At 47.5% G+C, this 22,436-nt stretch overlaps 2 protein-coding genes across 2 annotated transcripts in view; both read right to left on the bottom strand.

The window, feature by feature from the left end:
• Window positions 1-22,436, bottom strand: part of LOC122446273 (collectin-46-like) — a 114,261-nt gene that overhangs the window by 64,099 nt on the left and 27,726 nt on the right. The window lies entirely within an intron of this gene.
• On the bottom strand, window positions 5,856-15,679 carry LOC122446281 (collectin-46-like). Its single transcript, XM_043476252.1, has 7 exons — window positions 15,481-15,679; window positions 10,888-11,004; window positions 10,512-10,619; window positions 10,083-10,190; window positions 9,613-9,729; window positions 8,912-8,995; window positions 5,856-6,522 (listed from the first exon to the last, which is right to left on the bottom strand). The coding sequence occupies exons 1-7, from the start codon at window positions 15,677-15,679 to the stop codon at window positions 6,140-6,142; spliced, it is 1,116 nt and encodes a 371-aa protein (XP_043332187.1). The 3' UTR covers window positions 5,856-6,139.

The following is a 22,436-nucleotide window of genomic DNA, read 5'->3' as shown; positions in this document are numbered from 1 at the left end:
GCACAAAGACAGAAATATAGATCAATGGAACAAATAGAAATAACAAATAGAGATACATCCATGCACCAATGGACACCTTATCTTTGACAAAGGAGGCAAGAATTGATGCTTTCAAACTGTGGTATTGCAGGAGACTCTTGAGAGTTCCTTGGACTCCAAGGAGATCAAACCAGTCATTTGTAAAGAAAATAAATCCAGAATATTCATTGGAAGGACTGATGCTGAAGCTGAAGCTCCAATATTTTGGTCACCTGCTGGGAAGAACTGACTCATTGGAAAAGTTCCTGATGCTGGGAAAGATTGAGGGCAGGAGGAGAAGGGGATGACAGAGGATGCATCACTGACTGAATAGACATGAGTTTGAGCAGGCTCCGGGAGATACTGAAGGACAGGGAAGCCTGGTGTGCTGCAGTCCATGGGGTCACAAAGAGTCAGACATGGCTGGGCAACTGAACAACACTTTCAGACATGGAAGGATACCAGCTTGCTCCCATGATGTTAGCTGGCATTGTGAGTGTCATAATATCTCTTGACAAGAGGCCCACAGCTCTGGCTTCACTTGGCACCTAGGCTACTAAACTGGGGTCATGGCTACTATGGTTGGGGTGAGGCTGATGTGACTGGAGATCCATGTTGACATTTGCTCATGACTGATGGTGTAGGAGGGAAAGACTTCTGTGTTCAAGAATGGTTAAAAACTTGCATTTTCTAAAATACTTGCCTCTTTCCTCTGTTTTAATCAGACTGTGCCTGCAGAGCACAAATGACTCTCCTTACTTTTTCTCTGTGCTGGAGAGATGCAAACCAGACTCCCAAGGCTCATGGTGCAGGTTGATCTGAGGCCTCTTCCTGGGCTTTGGGGTTTCAGCATTTGAGGACTTCAGGAACACAGGAGTATTTTTTCTTTGTAGAGAGTCACACAGCTCTGCCTTGTCAAGAAATAGGCATGGCTTAAATATTGGGAAGAGTAGTGATCACCCACAGAGCATCTTCCCAAACCAGAATGACCTCCCATGCATCCCATGGCCATGTTGGGCTATGCAGTTCCAGAGTGAGTTGACTGGATGAGAGGTGGGCATCTGAGATAGGTAGATGCATTTCCACATAGTTTGGAATTGATGTCAAGCAAGAGAGCAACAGTTTCTGAACTCTGTGATCTTAAGACCTGGATGTAGAGGATGTTGCTGTGTAAAGAAGGGAAAGAGGTGAGGGTGGGCATAAAGAGGCAGAAGCCAGAGAGGTAGCACAAGATTGTCTGTGCCCCACACCACCACCCCCCACACCACCCAGTCCTTCTAAATTCAATTCAGAATTCTGTTTTCAGGGGAAAAAAATGCCTCCCTTGGACTCAACAATATCCAGCTGCTTGTCTTATATGTGATAAAAACAGGCTACTCTAAACTCCCTTGATAAGAATGACCAGGTGTGACCTTGGTCTGAAGACCTGTGTATTGAAGACCTGTTTGCTCATTACTATTCATATTTCAAATGCTATCAGGAATTGAGGATATTTTCAGTAACAGGAGAAAGATCTTAGCAGAAGCCTGAGCTGCATGCTGAGAGGTGTGGCTTTGTTTTCAGACCTTCTGTCCCATATACACACTGTGGCTGCAAGTGTGTTGTGAAGAGGGGTGGGACTTGGGGGTCCTATTCAGCAAGGGCCAGATAGGTCAGTCTTCCTGGTCCCTGGGAACAAAGGAAAGAGTGGCTCTTTTCCTGTCTGGAAGAAGGGTATTCATCACCCCTTTCCATGAGCCTGTGGTTCCTTCAGGCCTCATTTCAAATTCTGAAGTACAGAGGTCATTTAAATTTTTCTTTGCAGTCACCCACTTGGGTCTGACTCTTTGCAACTCCATGGCCTGGAGCACACCAGGCCTCCCTGTCCTTCACCATCTCCGCAAATTTGTCCAAGTTCAAGTCCATTGCATCGGTGATGCTTTCCAGCCATCTCGTCCTCTGATGCCCTCGTCTTCTTCTGCCCTCAATCTTTCCCAGCATCAGGGAATTTTCCATAGAGTCAGCCGTTTGCATCAGATGAGCAAACTACTGTAACTTCATCATCATTCCTTCCAATGAGTTCTAATGAGATGGATGAAACTGGAGCCCATTATACAGAGTGAAGTAAAACAGAAAGATAAACACCAATACAGTATACTAATGCATATATATGGAATTTAGAAAAATGGTAACGATAACCCTATATGCAAGACAGAAAAAGAGACACAGATGTATAGAACAGAATTCTGAGCTCTATGGGAGAAGGCAAGGGTGGGGTGACCTGAGATAATAGCATTGAAACATGTATATTATCAAGTGTGAAACAGATCGCCAGTCCAGGTTGTATGAATGAGACAAGTGCTCGGGGCTGGCGCACTGGGATGACCCAGAGGGATGGGATGGGGAGGAAGGTGGGAGGGGGGTTCAGGATGGGGAACACATGCAAATCCATGGCTGATTCATGTCAATGTATGGCAAAAACCACTATAATACTGTAAAGTATTTAGCCTCCAACTAATAAAAATAAATGAAAAAAATTTTTTTTCTTTGCGATGTGTTCAGTCACCCACTTGGGTCTGACTCTTTGTAGCCCCATGGCCTATGGCACACCAGGCCTCCCTGTCCCTCACCATCTCCCCAAATTTGTTCAAGTTCAAGTCCATTGCCTCAGTGATGCCATCCAACCATCTCATCCTCTGACGTCCTTATCTCCATCTGCCCTCAATCTTTCCCAGCATAAGAGACTTTTCCATAGAGTTGGCCATTTGCATCAGATGACCAAACTACTGGAGCTTCATCATCAGTCCTTCCAATGAGTATTCAGAGTTGATTTCCCTTAGGATTGACTGGCTTGGTCTCCTTGCTGTCCAAGCGACTTTCAGGAGTCTTCTCTAGCACCACAGTTTGAAGGCATCAATTCTTTGGCATTTTGCTTCTTTATGGTCCAGCTTTCGCAACTGTTCATGACCACTGGAACAACCATAGCCTTGACTGTATGGACCTTGTTGGCAGAGTAATGTCTCTGCTTTTCAGCACGCTGTCTGGGTTTGTCATAGCTTTCCTGCCAGGAAGACGTCATCTTCTAATTTCACGGCTGCAGTCATCATCTGCAGTGATCTTAGAGCCCAAGAAGAGGAAATCTATCACTACTTCCACCTTTCCCATTCTATTTGCCATGAAGTAATGTGACTGGATGCCATGATTTTAGTTGTTTTTTGTTTTTTAATATTTAGTTTCAGGCTGTCTCTTTCACCTTCTTCCTTCACTTTCCTCAAGAGGCTCTTTAGTTCCTCTTTGTTTTTTACCCATAGAGTGGTATCATCCACATATCTGAGGTAGTGATGTTTTTCCAACCTATCTTGATTCCAGCTAGTAACTCATCCAGCCCGACATTTCTCATGGTGTGCTCAGTGTGTAGGTTAAATAAATAGGGGAAGAGCAGTTCGCCCTGTTGTACTCCTTACTCAATCTTGAGCCAATCAGTTGTTCCACACAGGGTTCTGACTGTTGCTTCTTGACACACATACAGGTTTCTCAGGAAACAGATAAGATGGGCTGGTATGCTTATCTTGTTAAGAGCTTTGCACAGTTTGTTATAATCCACAAAGTCAAAGGCTTTAGCATAGTCAATGAAATAGAGATAGATGTCTTTCTGGAATTCCCGTGCTTTCTCTATGACCCAGCGAAAGTTGGCAATATGATCTCTAGTTCCTCTTCCTTTTCTAAACCCAGCTGGGACATCTGGAAGTTCTTGGTTCACACAATGCTAAAGGCTGACATGCAAAAATATTTTTTTAATTGAAATTCTTCCATTTATTTTTATTAGTTGGAGGCTAATTACTTTACACTATTGTAGTGGTTTTTGTCATACATTGACATGAATCAGCCATGGATTTACATGTACTCCCCATCCCGATGCCCCCTCCCACCTCCCTCTCTACGAGATCCCTCTGGGTCTTCCCAGTGCACCAGGCCTGAGCACTTGTCTCTGGCATGCAAAATTTTAACCATGATCTTACTAGCATGGGGGATGAGTGCAATTGTCTAACGGTTAGTACATTCTTTACTGCTACTTTCCTTGGGAACTAGGGTGACGATTGACTTTTTCCAGTTCTGTGGCTATTGCTGGGTCTTCTGGATTTGCTAACATTTTGAATGCAGCACCCTGATGGCATTATCCTTTAGGGCTTTGACTAGCTCTACTGTCACTCTTTGCAGTAGTGTGTCAATAAAATCAAGTAAATATACAGAGGCCTATGGTCAAAAACTTACAAGCCGAAAATGTAAGTTCTGGGGTCATATAGCCTTTTACCTGAGTGAGTGCTCCTGATCTCGGAGGGAGAGGAGTGAGCACTCCTGGAGAGATATCTTTGTTCTCTGCCCAAGGATGGAACCTGGGTAGACTGGATGAAACCCCAGGAATCCTAGTCAACACATCACCAGGAACTAGAGACTAGAAGCAAAGTGACTCTGGCTCTTTCCCCCATTTGAAAGCAAGAATGTTTCAAGGAGGCAAAAACTATAAATAGGTACAAAGTTTATTAGAGACACAGCACACTGTATGGCAGAGCATACAGAGAAGAAGATTGTTTATTTAAGACAGAAGCAAAGCAGAAATATGCCCAGAGAGAGGTATGGGCATTCTCTCTAATGAGGAGAAGTGCCCTCAGTCAGAGCTAAGCAGACATTTACACCCGTGGTAAAGTGCGGAGTCCTGAATGAGGGGGAGAGCAGTAAAGATGTGACATAAGTTAACTTATATAGGACAGTCCTTCCAGATCATTGTTTACCTTTGGCCAAATATCTTGTTAATTTCTTCACACCTGACTGGTCCAAGGACCCTCAGAAGATGCATGTGAAACTGTTTTCTAAGATACATCCCACCACAGATATCTATGGTGCATGTCCACACTTATCATGGGATGGGGCTCCCCCTCCCTTTTTGAGCCCCAGGAAGCTTTCCTGGGCATGTGTAGACAGGGAAGTCTTTGTTGAACTCAGGAGTGGGTACCTTATCTCTTTGCTATAGCAGAGCTCAGCTTTTGCCATTAGCTTTGTCCTTGGAGTGTCTGGGTGTGAACAAAGCTTGAGTATTACTCGATTTGACAAACATCAGCTGTCCAGCCCAGAGGCACACTATCTCCTACCTTACGAAGTTCAGGTTCCCTTCCTCTCTGTATCTTGGATTCCATGAATGTAAAATGAGAAGGGTTTGCCTAAATTATCTCTGAGGCAGAGGGGAGACAAACATCCCTTGAACTTCAAGGTATGAAGAGGTTGGGGGATGAATCTGAACATGACTGGACACCCTCTCTGTCTGAAACTTCAGAAGGGATTAGGACTGTACAGATGGTACATTCTCTGATGAGGCATCCAGAGTCACACTGTCATGGGAAGAAGGAGATCCAGGGTGGTCAAGGGTGAGGGGAGTCTATTGGGTATAAGCCCACTCAATATGGCCAGAGAAGTTGGTGCTTCCTTGCCAGCAAGAAGCAGCCACGATGACCTCCAAGCCGCAGGGCTGCAGCTTGCCTTGGTTAGAGGAGTCTGGGGTTTGGAGAGAGGTCCAGACAGGGCTCTACCTGGGGGAGGCCTCAATAGAAGGAATTTGAAACCATGAGAGAGAATGAGCACAAGCCTAGAGTGACTGCAAGGAGGGAAGGGAGCCAGAGCTGAGGCTCCTGCTCCCCTCTATGGAGTGTCAGGAGAGGAGGAGAGGTGAGAGAAAAAGCCTGAAGGATAAGAAGATTGAAGGCAGGAGATGAAAGGCAAGGAGGAGGCAGTGACCAGTGGGGTCAAATGGGTTCCATGTTTGGCAGAGGTGGAGGGCTGGACACCTGTCTTGCTGAGGAGGAGACACTGGATTTTACAACAGGGCCGTCTTGGAGACCCCCTTTTAGCCCTTGCCTGTGAGTCAGCAGGCTGCCCCCTTTTGTGTGACAAATCTTCCAGATGTGAAGCCAGTTGCAAACTTTATTCTGAGGGAGGAGTTCCATAGGAGGCTTGCCGTGTGGTCTCATCCCATGGCTCAGTGGGGAAGCCGTGAGCACCAGAGGGTCACCTTTTTATTGGGATGATGGCAGCTCACAGCTCTGGGCACTGCCCCCTTCCTCCCTGGGCTGGAGCTGGGGTGGGGGGAGCCTCAAAACTTGCAGATCACGAGGAGTTTCTTACTGCAGGGTACGTCATTCCACTTGCCCTCAGGATAGATCTCCACACAGTTCTCTGGTTGTCTCTCATTGTTGTTGTTGGGCTCCCCGCTGGCCCAGTTGGAATAGACCAGTGACTCCCCTGTGGGGTAGGTAAACCTGCCCTCCGTGGAGATGTCACTCATGCTGAGGTAAGCTTGCTTGTTCTGGGCTCTGACCAGCTGTGTCACGGCCTCGTTCTCAGCTGCAGAGCGTGGGGAGGCCAGCTGTCCCCTAGCCTCTCTGCAGACTTGCTGGGCATCTGAATATGATTTTACAGCACCTGCTGTCTTGAAGATCTTCTCCCCGACAGCCAGGCCAGATGGGAAGAGCACCGCTAGGGAAAGAAGAAAGTCAGATTGGGAATGTGGCAGCACCTAGACCTTGTGATCCAACTGGAGTCCCCAGCTCCCACCAGGGTACCAGGGCACCAGGTAGAACAAAATGAGGCACTTAGCTCCTGAGCACTGGTCATGTAAGAGGTGAGGACCCTGGAACTCAGGTGCTTATGCAAGAGGCCTAAAGTCGCCCAACTGTCAAAAGTAGATGAGGATCAGACCTTGTTGGATGTGACACTAAAGCTCCCACATGCACTTTCTTTTCCTCCCCGTGATATTCACCAGAAGCTGGGACTTTAATTACTGTGTAAACAGGAAAGACTGTGGCAGGGAAATGACACTTAGAGCTCAGGGCAGCTCCTGAGAGTGGAGAAAACTCCACACAGGCAGCTGATTCTCACCCGCACATGATGACCGGGTGTGTGGAGCTGTCTGAGCGCTTCTGTGCTGTGTGAAGGGTGAGAAGAAAGGGACGAGAGGGGTGCATCTGAGAGCAGCCAAGTGCTGATCTCTGCATTGGGGGAGTCCAGTGTTGGCTTCCATATGCTTGCAGGTGATGCTACAGCCAGTCAGCCTCCCTGGACTACTGAGCAAGGGATAACAGCATCTCAGAGCTCTGCGTGGGGGCAGGAGGGCAGGGTGGGATCAGCTTTGGAGAGAGCCCTGTCTGGGCCTCAGAAAGTCAGGTGTTCTGCCCCACCCTGGCAATGACAGTCCAGGTGACAAGGGAAAGTCACTTGTCTTTTCAGAGTTTAATCCCGTATTTCTAAGGAAAAGGTCCACTGCACAACAGCATCCTCTATGTGATATGTCAAGTATCTCTTTTGATTCCATCCCATTCATACCCCTCTGACTTCCAGGGTCATGCATGGAAACGTTCAGGGCTCCTAAGGGGGCTCACTGGACTGGTTCTGAACCCAGGCTGCACCCTGACCCACTGCCTTTTTCCTCTGATTAGCTTCAACAAGCAGTTGGAGTCCAGATTTTCCAGTAGTCAGGATGGTACCCAGACAGCCCTGGACAAGGTCAGTGTAAGCTCATGTGCCATGATTGGTTTACATCCCAAGCAATTGGGTGGTATGCGTGTGCATGCGTGAATATATCCGTGTGTCAATTTGAAGGTACCTGGGCTGACTTATGGTCCATCAGGATGGGTGTGCATATGTGTGCATGTGTGCTCAAGTATGTAGGTGGTGTGGACTGAGTGATAGTATTTAGGTACACACATGTGGCCAGCACATATGCTCAAGTTCTCCTTTGTTTATATCAGTCTGCATGAAGCGTTAGTTTTTAAGTCATGCCCAACTCTTTTTGACCCCATGGACTGAAGCCCACCAGGGTCCTCTGTCCATGAGATTTTCCAGGCAAGGAAATTGGAGTGGTTTGCCATTTCCATTCCCAGGGATCTTCCCGACCCAGGTCAAACCCAGGTCTCCTGCAAGGCAGGCAGATTCTTTACCAGCTCAGCTACCAGGGAATGAGAGAGTAAATAGATATGTAAATATGACTGTGCAAGAAGAAAGACATAAACTGCTGAAAATTCTCATCCCACTATTTCAGTACTTAGTCGGCTTGAGTTCTTAGAGGCCAACCCTCTGTATCACCCAATCAGGTCCCTATATGCACTACTCCTACAGAAAACTCTTCCTTTTTTGGATCAACAAGGTTTGATAAGTGATGTGCATTCAAAGCTGCTATCAGGGAGAGGAGAGAAGGAGGAGGGGCAGTTGGTGGAGCATCCCGAAGGTACAGGGCACTCAGGTGTGTGCTCCCAGAGGCCTCTGCCTGCTTAGGATCCAGGCTTAGGGAAGAATCTCTGCTTCAACACCACCAGAGGTGCAGGGGGAGTCCAGCACTGGCCAGAGCCTGGAGGCAGCCTATTCCTTCCAGACCCGGGGACACCTTTAGGGTAAGATACTTGATGGCCACACACCAACGAAAGGTCCCCAGCAGCCTTGAAGCCCACAGGCAGCATCCCACCCCCACTCTCAGGATCATGTCTGGATTCTCTGCTGCCCTCGGCTGTGTGGCTTCTTTTCTGGGCATTTGCACACCTGGCCCAAAGAGGGAAGAAATGCATCCTGGGTGGGGTGTCCGTTTGTCATAGGAATCCGCCAGGGTAGGCCAGGGTAAGGTCTGCTGAACAGATGACTCAGACTGCATTCACCTCCTTGTCTTGTGCATCTACTTGAACCCCTGGAGCACGTGGGGCTCAGCTCTGTCCCAGCCCTGTCCTTAGCCCCAATCCCACTCCAGGTCTAGTTCAGTCCCAATCATGGTCCCAGCAAGTCCAATTTAGACCCAAGCCCAGTGAACTGCAAGCCAAGCCCAGACTAAGTCTGAGGCCCATGATCAGGGCCTGGCTCGGGGTCAGGTCCATGAACTCACCTTTATTATAGTGAGAGAAGGCATTTTGGAGGCATCGCAGGTGTCCCTCTAAGACTGCCACCTGCCGCCTGACAGCATCGACCTCTGCAGAAGAGAGAGGCCAAGTGAAGACAGATCCAGAACAGCCTGGGGTCACTCAGAGCCCAGGCCTCAAGAGAAGGATGTCCAGGTGCAGAGGCAAGTTGGGGTGGGGTAAGGAGGTGGAACAGAGGCCTAGGAAGCCCTCTTCTGTTGACCTAGCTGGCCTCTGCTTCCACGGGATTTCCTGCAGTTCTCTTGTGAACAGTATCCCCTGAACAGGTCCCTGTGCCTCACTGACAGTGAACCAGATGTCATTTTAATTTCAAATTCTAGGAATCTGATAGCACTTCCTTTTGCATTGCAGGGGGTGGTATGGTTGTAGGAGAGGAATAGACATAGCTTGAGTATTTCTCATCCATTGAGTTATTTGATATTCAAGGTTATCTGATGAATTGGAGAAGGAGCTTGGCTTGTCATAGAAATCGGATAGAAAATCTGCTCAGGGTGTCCTCCAGCAAGTCATAGAGGCTAAGACCAGAGTCCACCTTGCCACACACCCTGTCAACTTTTCCTGCTTTGACCCCCATCTGTAACTAAATGGGATATCTGAGAGGAGAGCTGAGCTAAATAAGGCCTCCTCCCTGCCCCACACCCTAATGGGGTCCCCAAGTCTTCCTTACCTGTAAGCCCACTCTCACCCTTTGCTCCTCTTTCTCCAGGAGTACCTCTGTCTCCCTTCAGTCCTGGGGGGCCCCTGGCACCTGAAGGCCCCTGTGGACCTATGGCTCCAGCAGGCCCTGGGATCAGAGAAATAGAAATGGGTGAGTGCTGAACATATATTTTAGCATTTTCGTGCCCCCCAACATCCATACATAGACTCATATCCCCCAGCCATACACCCTCCTACATGCAAATGTCCCTCTGTGCCTGGAACTCTTCTTACATCCCCTCTATACACTGACTGTCCCATAATCCAACAACCAGCCTTCCCTGGATACAGACAGTCCCTGCTAATCACCACCCTCTCCCTGGAGACAGACAGTGCCCAGAGCCCAACGCTGGCCCTCTCCCTGGAATGCCAGCTCTGACCTGGTAGCTGGAGGGGATGGGCACAGGGGAACATGAGCCCAGCCCCACGTCCATTCCTCACCTGCCGCCCCAGCACGTCCAGGGGCTCCAGTCTCCCCGGGGGCACCTCTCTCTCCTTTGAGACCTGTGGGGCCTGGGGGGCCCTGCATGCCTGGGGCACCCACTCCTCCTGCAGAAGGAACACATTGGAGAAGCACGGCTGAGAGTGTGCTCAGCAGGTACCATTTCCTCAGCAGTGCAGCTTGTCACGCACAGCTCCAGGTGAGAGAGCGACCTGGGAGACTGCTCCTGACCACTTGGTCTCTTCCAGGAACCATATCGGGAAATTCAGTCAGTGTTGGAAAGTTGAGGGTTTAGCCCCGGCAAGGCCGACCAGGCGCGGAGGTTCCAGGCTTTTCCAGACACTGTGCACGTACCTTGGTCCCCACCAGGGCTGCCCATGTCACCCCTCCCATCTCCCTCCCTCACCCACCACACACCACCCTCCTACCTTTGGGCCCAGTCTCTCCTTTGGGGCCTGGTGTGCCCGGAGGTCCCATGCTCCCCTGCCTCCCTGAGGGGCCCTCTCTCCCAGCTGGACCAGGCATGCCTGGAGGCCCTGGGGAAAAGGACCAGCCTGGTTAGTGACACTGAATCTCCTTGGAGGTAGAAGTGCTTAAAAGATGGAGCTGTAATAGAAGTCAGACAGGCAGCCTCCTCCTCAAAATGGTGCCCCTAGGAAGCACCAGCCATCTCTGAAATAACCTCGTGCCACCTTGAGAATTACCTTCTTCCTCTTCCTGGAGTGGAATCTGTGCATACCTACTGCCGTGTCCTAACGCAGCACACCACCTGCAGACACCTGCATTCCACGCCCACCTGCTCACCAGGTGGTCCAGGGTCTCCCTTTGGTCCGGGTTCTCCAGCAGAGCCATTGTCCCCTTTCGGCCCAATGGGGCCAGCTGGTCCTGGCCTCCCTGCTCGTCCTGCAGGTCCTGGTGAACCTGTGGCAGCAAAAGAGATGGACATAAATCTGACCCCGGCCCAGGAGGAGCCAGCTGCCTGCAGAGTCAGGACCCTGGCATTCTTTCTGGGTTCTGTAGGGTGGAGACACTCCCCCTCCAGGTGACTGGTCCGTGGAGATCTAGGAAATCTGTGTCTACATCTCCATTTTACAGGTGAAGAAACAGGCTTGCAGAGTTGGAGGCAGATCCAAACCTAGACCCACCTGACTTTGCATACAATGCATCTGCCCATGCCCCAAGGCCACGGTATTTATGGCAGTTAAGTCTGTCAGCTTTTACCCTTGACCCTGGACTCCCTGCCCTCCCCCCTTCCCAGAACCAAAGTTTTTGTCAGAAATGACACCTGACACTTAGCACCAGAGACATAGAAATCAAAAGCACAGTGAGCTGTCACCTCACTGTCAGAATGGCTATTATCAGACAGCAAATAAGAAGTGTTGGAGAAAGTGGAGAAAAGGGAAACTTTGTGAAGCAGAGATGTAAATTGGTACAGCCACTATGGAGAACAGTATGGAGGTTTCTCAGAAAGTGAAAAATAAAGCTACGATGTAATCCATCAATTCCACTTCTGAGTATTTAACTAAAGAAAATGAAAAAACTAACCTGAAAAGATATATGTACCCCCAAGTTAATTGCAGCGTTGTTTATGGTAGCCCAGACATGGATGCAGCCTAGAGCCCAAGTATCTGTGGATGGAAGAATGGATATAGAAAATGCAGGGTGCATATACAATGGAACATTATTGAGACATAAAAGGGAATGGAATCTTGCTATTTGCAGCAGCATCGGTGAACCTTGAAGGCACTATGCTCAGTGGAATAAGTCACAGAGAAGGGCAGTACTATATGATCTCACTTATATGTGAAATCTAAATTAAAAAAATGAACAAGAACAACATACTCACAGAGAACAGATTTGTGGTGGCCAAAGGTGGGGTTGAGAAGTGACCAGAATGGATAGAATTCTTCAAAAGGTACAAGTGTCCAGTTAAAAAAAAATTGAGTCCTAGGAAGACGATGTACAGCAGAGTAACTATACTTAGTAATTCTGGGTTACATGCTTGAACATTGCTGAGCAAGCAGATCTTAAAAGTTCTCATTACACACAAATTGTAACTATGTGTGTTGATGACTCATTGTGACAATCATTTCACAATATATACAAATATGCATTCACTATGATATACATCTGAATCTAATATATTATAGATCAGCTCTATTTTAATATAAAGAAAAGAAAAAACTATGTAACATGCTTTTAAAATTATGGAAGATAGGTGAAATTATTGTGCATTATTAAGTGATAAAGTAAGTTATAAACACTCTATTTAATATGATTTGGTTTCTTCAATGTGTCCATGCATGTGTCAGGCATGTGCACATGTAATATATACTGTAAATAACACAAGAACAGCATATACAAAGGTGTTAACAGTTGTTCTTTCTAAGGGGCACACTTCAGGCAATTTTAAATTTCTTCTCTTTGTATTTTGACCACATACTAATTTGTTTTGGAAAAATGACCAAACATTTCAAAGAATCACAGTACCTTAAGAAGGCTGCCTAAGTCTGAAATTATAAGAGGTTTGCCTTCAATGACTAAAGGGAGAATTGCCTATTGATTCAAGAATTATACACTCAATTCTGTGAGTTTGGTTATTCTTTTTTTATTGAAATGAAATTCACATAATATAAAAATAATCAAAAAAAAATAATAATAATAATCTTTTTATTTTTACTGTCATGTGTAGCTTTCAGGATCTCAGTTCCCCAGTCAGGGATTGAACCTGAGGCCTGGCAGTGAGAACACCGAATCCTAACCACTAGACCTCCAGGAATTTCCTATAATTAATCATTTAAAGTATACAATTCAGCAGCATTTAGAACATTGACATAATTGTACAACTACCACTTCTCTTTAGTTCAAGACTGTTTCATTAATCCCAAAGAAAACCTCATACCCATTTACCACTCCCTCCCTGCCTCCTCCAAGGCCCTGGCTATCTCTAGGCCGCCAACTGTCTCTCTTACCTATTCTGTATATTTTATATAAATACATACAATATATGACCCTTTGTGTCTGCCTTTTTAAACTAGCAGTGACATTCTTGAGGATCATCCAATTTGTAGCACATCTCAGTACTTCATTCCTTTCTATGGCTGAGAAATGTTTTATAGCATGAATATAACACATTTTCTTTATTCGTTCACCATGGATAAATGTTGATAGACACTTGAGTTGTTTCCATCTTTTGACTGTTGTGAGGAAAGCATTCATGTGCAAAAACACAGCAAAAGGAATCTGTCAGTTACTACTAATTTGTGCATTCACTTATTTGTTCATTTCCTCATTTCATTTCTCTGTTCACTGAGAAGCTCTCTGTAAACATAGCTTTCTGCCTGGCACTGAGCAGGATGTAAATGTCAGCACCAGGGCCTGGTCTGCAAGGAATTTGTCACTGAATTTTAACTGAGAGGCACAGGTAATGAGTGAAGAAAACAGCTTAGGAGATGTCCCTCATCCCATCCCAGCACCCCAAACCATGGACACACATGTACTCATAGGAAACAGGACTTCAAGACTGAAGAGGATTCAGAGACCTGGAGAGGAGAGATGACATTTCAGATCTGGAATCCATTCCCCCAGGATAAGAAGGACCAGGCTTGCCTGGGCTAAGAATGTGCAGGCGGTGGGAGACTGGTGTAGTTGATGGGTGGTGAGAGCCTCTGTGCTGGACATTGTGTCCTGCTCTTAGTTCCAATTCTCACTAGGCAAGCAATGGGAGCCCAGAGGATGGGCTCCACATCCCAGACCCCCTGGTGCACTGTGCTCAGTCAGAGACAACTGCTCCCTGGCTGAGCCTCTGCTGGGCTCTCCCCTGGCTGGGGAGGGCAGCAGGTACCTTGGAAGCAAGTCACTCCTTAGAAGGGAGCATTAGAGGTTGCCCATCCTTTGCACAAACCATGGAGGCCATGAGAGCAGGGGGGTAGAGGAAGGGATACTTTTCAATTCATGGCCCCTAGGGGAGCTAGAGAGAGCTGGCACCTTGAATACCACCCCTCCTCTGAGATCACTTCTAGGTGGCCTTCTCAATTCCCAGCCCATTCATGTTGGAAGCTACTTTCTTTCTAAAAGACAGACAGATACTTGTCTCTTACCCTACAAATCCTGGGGATGTTATGTATTCTTCTCAGCTTTAATGTTCATTTTTTTCCTCTCCAATCAAAGCACAAACTCCAGGAAGATAAAAGACCTCAGTTGATCCCTCCATAGCCCTGGCCCAGGGCCATAGTGGTCCCCTCGTCCTTGTCGCTGGTTCATCAAATTCTTACGTCTTGCCAGTAAAAACCAGATCTTCTCCTGTGGGGCAGTGTTTCCAGAAAATTCCCTTAACAATACATTTGGAAACCTCAGGAGAATTCAGCTGGTTGGGACAGCAGAAGAATAAAACTTGATCTTGAAGACCCAACAAAGAAATGAAGCCTTGGCTCAATTCTTTGTCACTGTGTGGTCGATATTATTCCCATCTAAAGATGATTAAACAGAAACTTACAACACTGTCATCAGTTCAAAAATATTTAACATTCTGCAGAGGCAACATTTAATAAGAATGATCAACAGTTAAGTTTTGGAGTATGCGTGCTCAGTCGCATCTGACCCTTTGTGGATTGGAGCCAGACAGATTCCGCTGTCCATGATATTCTCCAGGCAATAATAGAGTTGCCATTTTCTATCCAGGCGATTGTCCCAACCGTGGGATCAAACCCACACCTCCTATGTCTCCTACGTGAGTGTACTAAGTCACTTCAGTCGTGTGCAACCCAGAGCCCGCCAGGCTCCTCTGTCCATGGGATTCTCCAAACAAGAATACAGAAGAGGGTGCTATGCCCTCCTCCAGGGGATCTTTCTGACCCAGGAATCGAAACTGCATCTCTTACATCTCCTTCATTGGCAGGCAGATTTTTTACCACTAACACCACTTGGTGAGCCCAAAGAGTTCTGGAGCTGCTGCCGCTGCTGTCGCTGCTAAGTCACTTCAGTTGTGTCCAACTCTGTGCGACCCCATAGATGGAAGCCCACCAGGCTCCGCCATCCCTGGGATTCTCCAGGCAAGAACACTGGAGTGGGTTGCCATTGCCTTCTCCAGAGTTCTGGAGTAGGGGACTCCAAACACCAGTCATTCACTCACTGTTTGTACATTCTTGGAGTGGCAAGGGTCAGAAGATCCTAGAGAAGGAATCAGGGCAGGTGGTTATGGAGCTGGGGGCTTGGTCAAGCCAGTGTTTGCCAACCAGTAAAGCCATGTTTTAGGTGGACTGAAGATCTGGCGGAAGCCTCCCCTGTTGGGAAAACCATCTTCAAGGTTTCCACAGCAGAAGATTCAGAGTTTGGGAGTTGGTTACTATTCCAGTGCCCACCCCTTCCCATCAGGCAAGCACATGTTCCCAGCTCTACCTGGATCCCCCTTCTCTCCCTGGGGACCTTCTCTCCCATCTTGTCCATCACGGCCAGGCAAGCCACCCTCTGGGGGGCTACACACAACCAGGGTACAGGCGTTGGCCATTATTTTCCGGGAATAGATCTCCATTTCTGCTCCCAGGGATCTCCAGGGCTGTGTGAGCAGAAGCAGCATGGAGATCAGGAGGAGAAGCATGTCCTAGGCAGAGGAACAGAAAGGGGGGGTGCTCTTGGTCCAAGGATGAGGACTAGGGCTGGCCCAGCTCCTGGAGGTCAGGAGAAGCCCTTCCCCCATCTCCTCTCCCATCCTCTGGGGCCAAGAATAGTAGGGCTCCAAAAGCAGTTTAGGGAAAGTTAGGATAAGGTCTGGCTAGGGAGGACATAAGTGAACCAGCTGGACCTCTGAGCCGGTCTGCCAGCAGCATGGATCTACTCTCAGATGCTCTGTGTCGTCCCTCTCTGGGCTTGTCATCCTTGCCTGGGGCCCTGTGGTCAGGATGTAGAATTCCTCACTGAGGCCATTGTCACACCAGGAGGGACTCTCTGAGGGCCCTCAGGTGGGACCCTTCCCTCTCTGGGCCTCTTTATCCCTTTTTATACCAGGAGGTGGGTAGCTTTACCTCTTACAAGTCTGGCTTGTTTCCTCTCACTTGCTGCTCTGCACAGAATAGTACTGGAGTCTGCAATGCTATCTGATAAAAAAGCCAGAGTCCTAATGCTTGGTAAGGTCTGTCCTGAGCACAGAATGGCGCATGACTGCTTATTTGCCAGGATTGGTCATTCCTGGGCTCCACCAGGAAAGTTCTTGGCACACCTAGAGTCCTGCCCAGACCTCCTGAGAGGACCTGGACAGGGGCCTCATGGAAGAGAGGACGTTAGAGATGGGTGCCATCAGGGGGAAGCTGGCTTTAGAGGAGGAAAGCTGATGTCCAGTAGAGCTTCCAGTCACCATCAGAAAGCGACTCAGGAGCTAAGTGAGATCACGGTGGGTGCAGGACTTGGATCACTCCCAGTGTTGGGCTTCTTTCCTTTCTCAGAGAGAAACTGTAAAGTTTTGAGCATGGAGAAGAATCATGGGAGTTGCAGAGAACTGTTGCCTGAGGGACCTGTGCAAAGGACCAAGGGTTGCCAAGCAGGCTGATGGGAGGGAAGGGGTTTCCTGACCAGAGAAGTGCCTCCTTCCAAGAGGAAGATGAATTGCATTTACCCTGGGGATTTCCAGACAATGGCATCAGAGATCTGGTTGGATGTCACATCCAACTCTCCCCCTCTCCCAGTCCTGAAAACACATCTCCCACCAAACCAAGGGAGCAGGGTGAAGAGCACCCCTTATTACCCACATTTTCTCCCACCACCAGCATTGAACCTCCTAGAGTGGAAGATCTACACACACCCTGCCTTCTTCAACCACCCACATAGGCAGGGATATATTCACCAGACATTGGAAACAAATTAAGAGGCAAGGACAGAGACACTCACAGTTGCTTCCTGTAAGGGTCCAGAAGGTCCAGGCAAGTTAGAGTTCCTGGGTAAGCACTGGCTCTTTATACCTGCCCTGTAACTTGATCCTCAGCCCCAGTTTCCTGAGAATTCTCTTCAGGAAGTAGGGTAATTTACTTATTATTGACTCACTCAATTTCACCCCCAGCTGAACCCAGGTGTCCACCTGGCCTCTGGACACCTGCCACTAATATTGATGGGACTAAACCCACCTTAGAGATCAAAGCGCACCCTCAGCCCAGGATCTCATGGGTAACCCACTGTAGCCTTGTAAGTAAAATGGCAGCATCAGGGTCTGTATTTCATGATGTCCAGGGATCCAAGGTCCAGAGAAGAACAGCAAGTTTCACAATGATCTACAGCTCTTGCAAAAGCAGTCTGCCTCTGCAGAGTCCAAGAAACACCACCTGCTGTGCCCACTTCACTTCCACCTTCATCTCAACATTACTGCTCAGACACTAGGAAAGAGCTGGGAGCTGCTTGGCCAATCTGAGCAGAAGTGGGGCAGGTGAAGGGCTGCTGAGGCAACAGCCTGTGGGAGACAGTGCCTGTGGGAGCTGCCATCTGGCAGGGGTCACTCTTTTGCTTTCTGCTGTAGCTCTAGGACAACTCTCCACTTGCCTCAAGATGGCTTTCTATGCTCTCTGTTCATCCCCTGCCCAACCCTCCTTCACTCACATGACTATCCAATTCTCTTCATTACAGGGCTTACTGGTAACTGCCTACATACTTCCTGCCCCAGACACTGGTTTCCCTGGTAACTGATGAGCAAACTGACATCAGCTTCCTGTTAGACTGGTGGGATCCTCCCTCAAACAGTAAAAATTGCGTCCATGTCCTTCCTCTTCTCTGCTGAACATGATTGTGCTAAGACCCTTCTTTTTGGACATGTAAGATTCCTTTTCTAATAAGCCATGAACGTCTTTGTCCCTGTCTCCTAGCTCTTGCTTTGGTCTCAAGGCTGGACATCAACATGCGTGCACACCTGCAGGTGCAGCCCAACAACTGGTGAGTCAGCCAGAAGGCTGCAGGTGATCCCTGAGTGCCGAGATGTTGGAGAATGAGGGCAGGGAAGGGAGAGTTGTGGGGATAATCCCGTGGTGTCATTCCCCTAGCATGTGGGTTCCTGTGAGAGAGATCTTCTCTTCCATTAAGCTGGTGACATCCTGTTAACCTCAGAGGCTCTTCCAGTTTAAAAGTAGCAGCCTGGGCTTGTGCTTCACCTGACTGCCTGGGGAGGTCTTGTGATACTGGCAAAACATAAGAGCCTTTCTGGTTTTATTGTTTTCTACAAAATACAAACATACCCCTCACCCCCCCCCCAAACAATCACAGGCTTTAAGGACACTAACTGGGACAGGCTTGTGAATTGGCCATGGTCAGTTACCCTGAAGGGTTTGGTTGGGACCTGCAATGGCAAAATAAAAAGAATACCCTCTGGGCTTCTGGTCCCAAGTGTGGGAGGGGGCAGAGCAGGGATATAGTGTCAAGGAACAACGCTCTGTGCAGCCTACATGCTTTACAACAGTAAAGCTGTTTACTAAGTCGAAGCTGTTACAGTGGGCCTACTCAAGTTGCTGAGCAATGCAAAAATACACCACTTTAGTGGCCATGAAGTTCAGCAATGAGCTGAAAAAATGCCATTCCCTGGTGTTTCCATCTGTCCTACAGCCCTACTGCTGCTGGGCTAACAGAAGGATGAGTGGACTAAGGAAGCAACAACTGATACAGGAAACTCACTGTCTCAACCTGTGAAACAAGAGGCTAGCTTAAGTCACGGAACTTGTCATTAAACATTCCAGGAGCAGTCAGCACAGGGTGTATCTACATCATGTTAACCCAGAGGCAAACTAGTCAATATCACTGGCCTTCAACTGTTGACCACCCAGGTATCATTGCCAGCTAAGGATCAGGAAAATAACTCACTTTTGCACTTGCCACAGGATCTACCCCCAGGGGAACATACTGTAAGTGGCCCTGGGACTAAAACTGGCAGGAAAGTCCCAGGTGTTTGGGGTTTGCTGCCCTGTGGGGATTAAGACTAGAAAGGAACTTACAGATTTCATCTGGACCCAGATAAGAAGACTAAGAAATTAATCAAGGCCCCCTACTAAAGAAAGGCACCATTATATTAACCTTGTGTTCTGTTACACCCCCCTACAGTGTCTGACACTGGCTGAAGAGGACAGAGGTTGGACAGCATAATGGTACTGCTGCTGCTGCTAAGTCGCTTCAGTCATGTCCAACTCTGTGCGACCCCATAGACGGCAGCCCACCAGGTTCCCCCGTCCCTGGGATTCTCCAGGCAAGCACACTGGAGTGGGTTGCCATTTCCTTCTCCAGTGCATAAAAGTGAAAATTGAAAATGCAGATGCTCAGTCGTGTCCCACTCTTAGCGACCCCATGGACTGCAGCCTACCAGGCTCCTCTGTCCATGGGATTTTCCAGGCAAGACTTTTGGAGTGGGGTGCCATTGCCTTCTCTGTAATGGTACTGCAGCCCAGGACAAAAATCGTAGACAAGGGTGTTAATATGTCACAGTGCCGTTACTGCTCATATTTTGCTTAATGGTCATGATCTTCCCTGCATTGAGCCTGTTAGATACCTTATATTTGATGTCTAGTCTAAGTGGAGGGATCTGTCTGCAGATAGAGCAACAATGATGACCTCAGTCCAAAATGAACCTGATGGCTGGGTCTACAGTGATATGCTGTTGTCCTCACGAATTCCATGAAAAATTGACCTGATAAATGCCTGTCTCCAAAGGTTGCCTACCTTTTGGCCTCAGTATTCAGTAGCTGTGGTTGTCTGTGGTGCATTTGTGGTATCTGTTTGTGGTACACCTCTATATACCTGAGGGCAGGAATATTGTGGAAGAGGGGTGGACCAAAATATTAAGGGGTATGCAGGTTGTGTAAGGATGGACTGTATGGTCAGCCCATTCAAGATGGCTGTTCTCTTGCTCTTTCTACACTTCCCTGCTTGACCAGTTCCTGCTCCACTCACAGGACTATCCAGTCCTCTTAAATATAGGGCTTAATTAGTAACCACCTACATGCTGGCTGCTGCCCTAGCTGCAGGTTTCCCTGGTAACAGATACACCAACTGACATCAATTCCCCCAGTAAATCATAGGGAGACACTTTGACACTTCTCCCCAGTGTCAAAAATTGCTGCCATTTCCTATGTGCTATAAACAGTGGCATGTCACTCTAGGAGTTTCTGTTTCAAACATGTAAGATGCCCTGTCCAATAATCATTGATGTCTTTGTTGCTGTCTCTCCCTCTTACTTCAGTCTTAAGGCAGGGCATCTGCAAAACATAAAGGCCTGTGAGATCCATCCCAATAGCAGTGGACAGGTTGCTTTGGTTTTGGTCTCTGGGAACTGTCCGGGGAGGTCTGGTATTGAGGCCTTCTGCCAGAGCATTCACAGACCCACTTCTGCTGAGCTCTTTGATTCTAAAACCATAACAAAGGAAGGAAAAAGGAGATATGGACATCAGAAGAAGTAAGATTCCACTGTTTCCCCCTTGACCTGTTAAGAAGAGTGCAATGTCTCTGAGGCCAATCTTGGGGGTTCGATTGATACCTTTCATCTCGTCCTTGCAAACTACATGCAAATTCAGAGCAACTGTTCACACCAGGCTAGAAGTGGCTTCTCCATTGGTTGGCTAGAATGGAGGGCTCCCTATGTAGTATTGCTTATCTTGTCCTTTTGTTTCCTTAAAGTTGACATCTTAGTATTTCCCATTTTTTGATTCTTAGGGGAAATAGTAATCTGCCTTCATTTCACTACCCGGAGTACTCAAGTCGTCAGGTATACAGACATTCCTTAAAACCTTTCCCCCTCTGCTAAGAGCTGGGATCCAAATGAAAAATCACCTTCTCTGGCTCAGATGCCTTTCCTGGTTTAGGCATGGATTGAAATTCATGTCTTCAGTGAATTCATGCCTTCAGTGGGCATGTGGCCACTTGATATGACTATAAGCTCATCTCTTATGTACAGATGTTCAGAAATAAGCAGTCATAATGTCCTGAAAAAACGCACCTCAGTTAGAATCACCACTCTTTCTTCAGGCTGTATTGGGAGAGACACTTTTCTGTTGAGGCTGAATTTCCATTCCTTCCGTGCAGAACAGAAGAACACAGGGTCTTGCAAGCCAGCTGAAGCAGAATCATAGGTTTTGGATACAAATGACTCTTTCAGAGACTCAGATATACCCCCAAACCACTGTCTTCCTACCTTTTGGAGAACAACGCTTCTCAACCAAAGATAATTGTGTCTCAACCCCAACCAAGGATGAGCCCAATGAACTGAGATGATTAGGTTATCCCAAGGGGTAGGGGAGGGTGGATTTGGGGCAAGGTTTTTATGGGCTCCTAGGGCTCTCAAACCCAAGATCCTTGTAACCAATGTATCTCTGTTTCATAATCACTTACTTCAGAACTTACCAGAGAAGTGATCTGTTCTTGTACCTTGGAGATAAGGAATAAAGGAATAAACCATATGCCCAACCAGCCTGATTCCTCATTACTTTATGCATATTCCTTCTTGACCATCCATTCAAAATGAGCCTGTACTGCTCAGCCACTTAAGGCCACATGTATTCCCAAGGGATGAACATTAACTACTAGGATATGAGTAAATGCTGTCTCAAACACCCCAAAGGGAAGCAAGAGAATCATGTCTTCTTGAGAGTTCAAGAAGGGGGAGTGGGTTGGTACAAAGGTGCAAAGGTGCAAAGAACCCCCAACAACTGGTGGCCCAGTGGTTAGGATTCCTGGGTTTCACCACTGTGGCCTGGGTTCAATTCCTAGTCAGGGAACTGAGATCCCATAAGCCACATGGTTCAGCCAAAAAAAGAAAAACAAGTCTTCTCCACAGTGTACCCTCTTTGAAGTCCCTGTAACCCATAGCTTATTGGTTTGTTTCTTTTGTGTTTGGCCATGGAGCAAAGTATGGGGGATGCTAGTTCCTGACCAACAATGGAACCCATATCTCCTGCATTGCAAGCAGGAAGTCTTAACTACTGGACCACCAGGGAAGCTCCCCCAAAGCTAATTGGGTACTATAACATTTGTAAAAAACCTGATCTCTAATAGGTTGCTTTACTTTATTTGTTGGTAGTCTGAATATGGCTTCCTCTAGATTAACTACTTTCTTTCTAGCTCTCTCTTTGATCACTAGATACATTTTTTTTTCCTTTTTTTTTTTTATTTTTTATTTTTTTTATTTTTTATTTTTATTTATTTATTTATTTATTTTTTGTCATACATTGATATGAATCAGCCATAGTTTACACGTATTCCCCATCCCGATCCCCCCTCCCACCTCCCTCTCCACCCAATTCCTCTGGGTCTTCCCAGTGCACCAGGCCCGAGCAGTTGTCTCATGCATCCCACCTTGGCTGGTGGTCTGTTTCACCATAGATAGTATACATGCTGTTCTTTTG

Source organism: Cervus canadensis, chromosome 8 (genome assembly GCF_019320065.1).
Source record: "Cervus canadensis isolate Bull #8, Minnesota chromosome 8, ASM1932006v1, whole genome shotgun sequence".
In the NCBI taxonomy this organism is placed as follows: Eukaryota; Metazoa; Chordata; class Mammalia; order Artiodactyla; family Cervidae; genus Cervus; species Cervus canadensis.
Note: the sequence above shows the minus strand (reverse complement) of the source record. Positions and strands in the feature narration are given on the sequence as shown.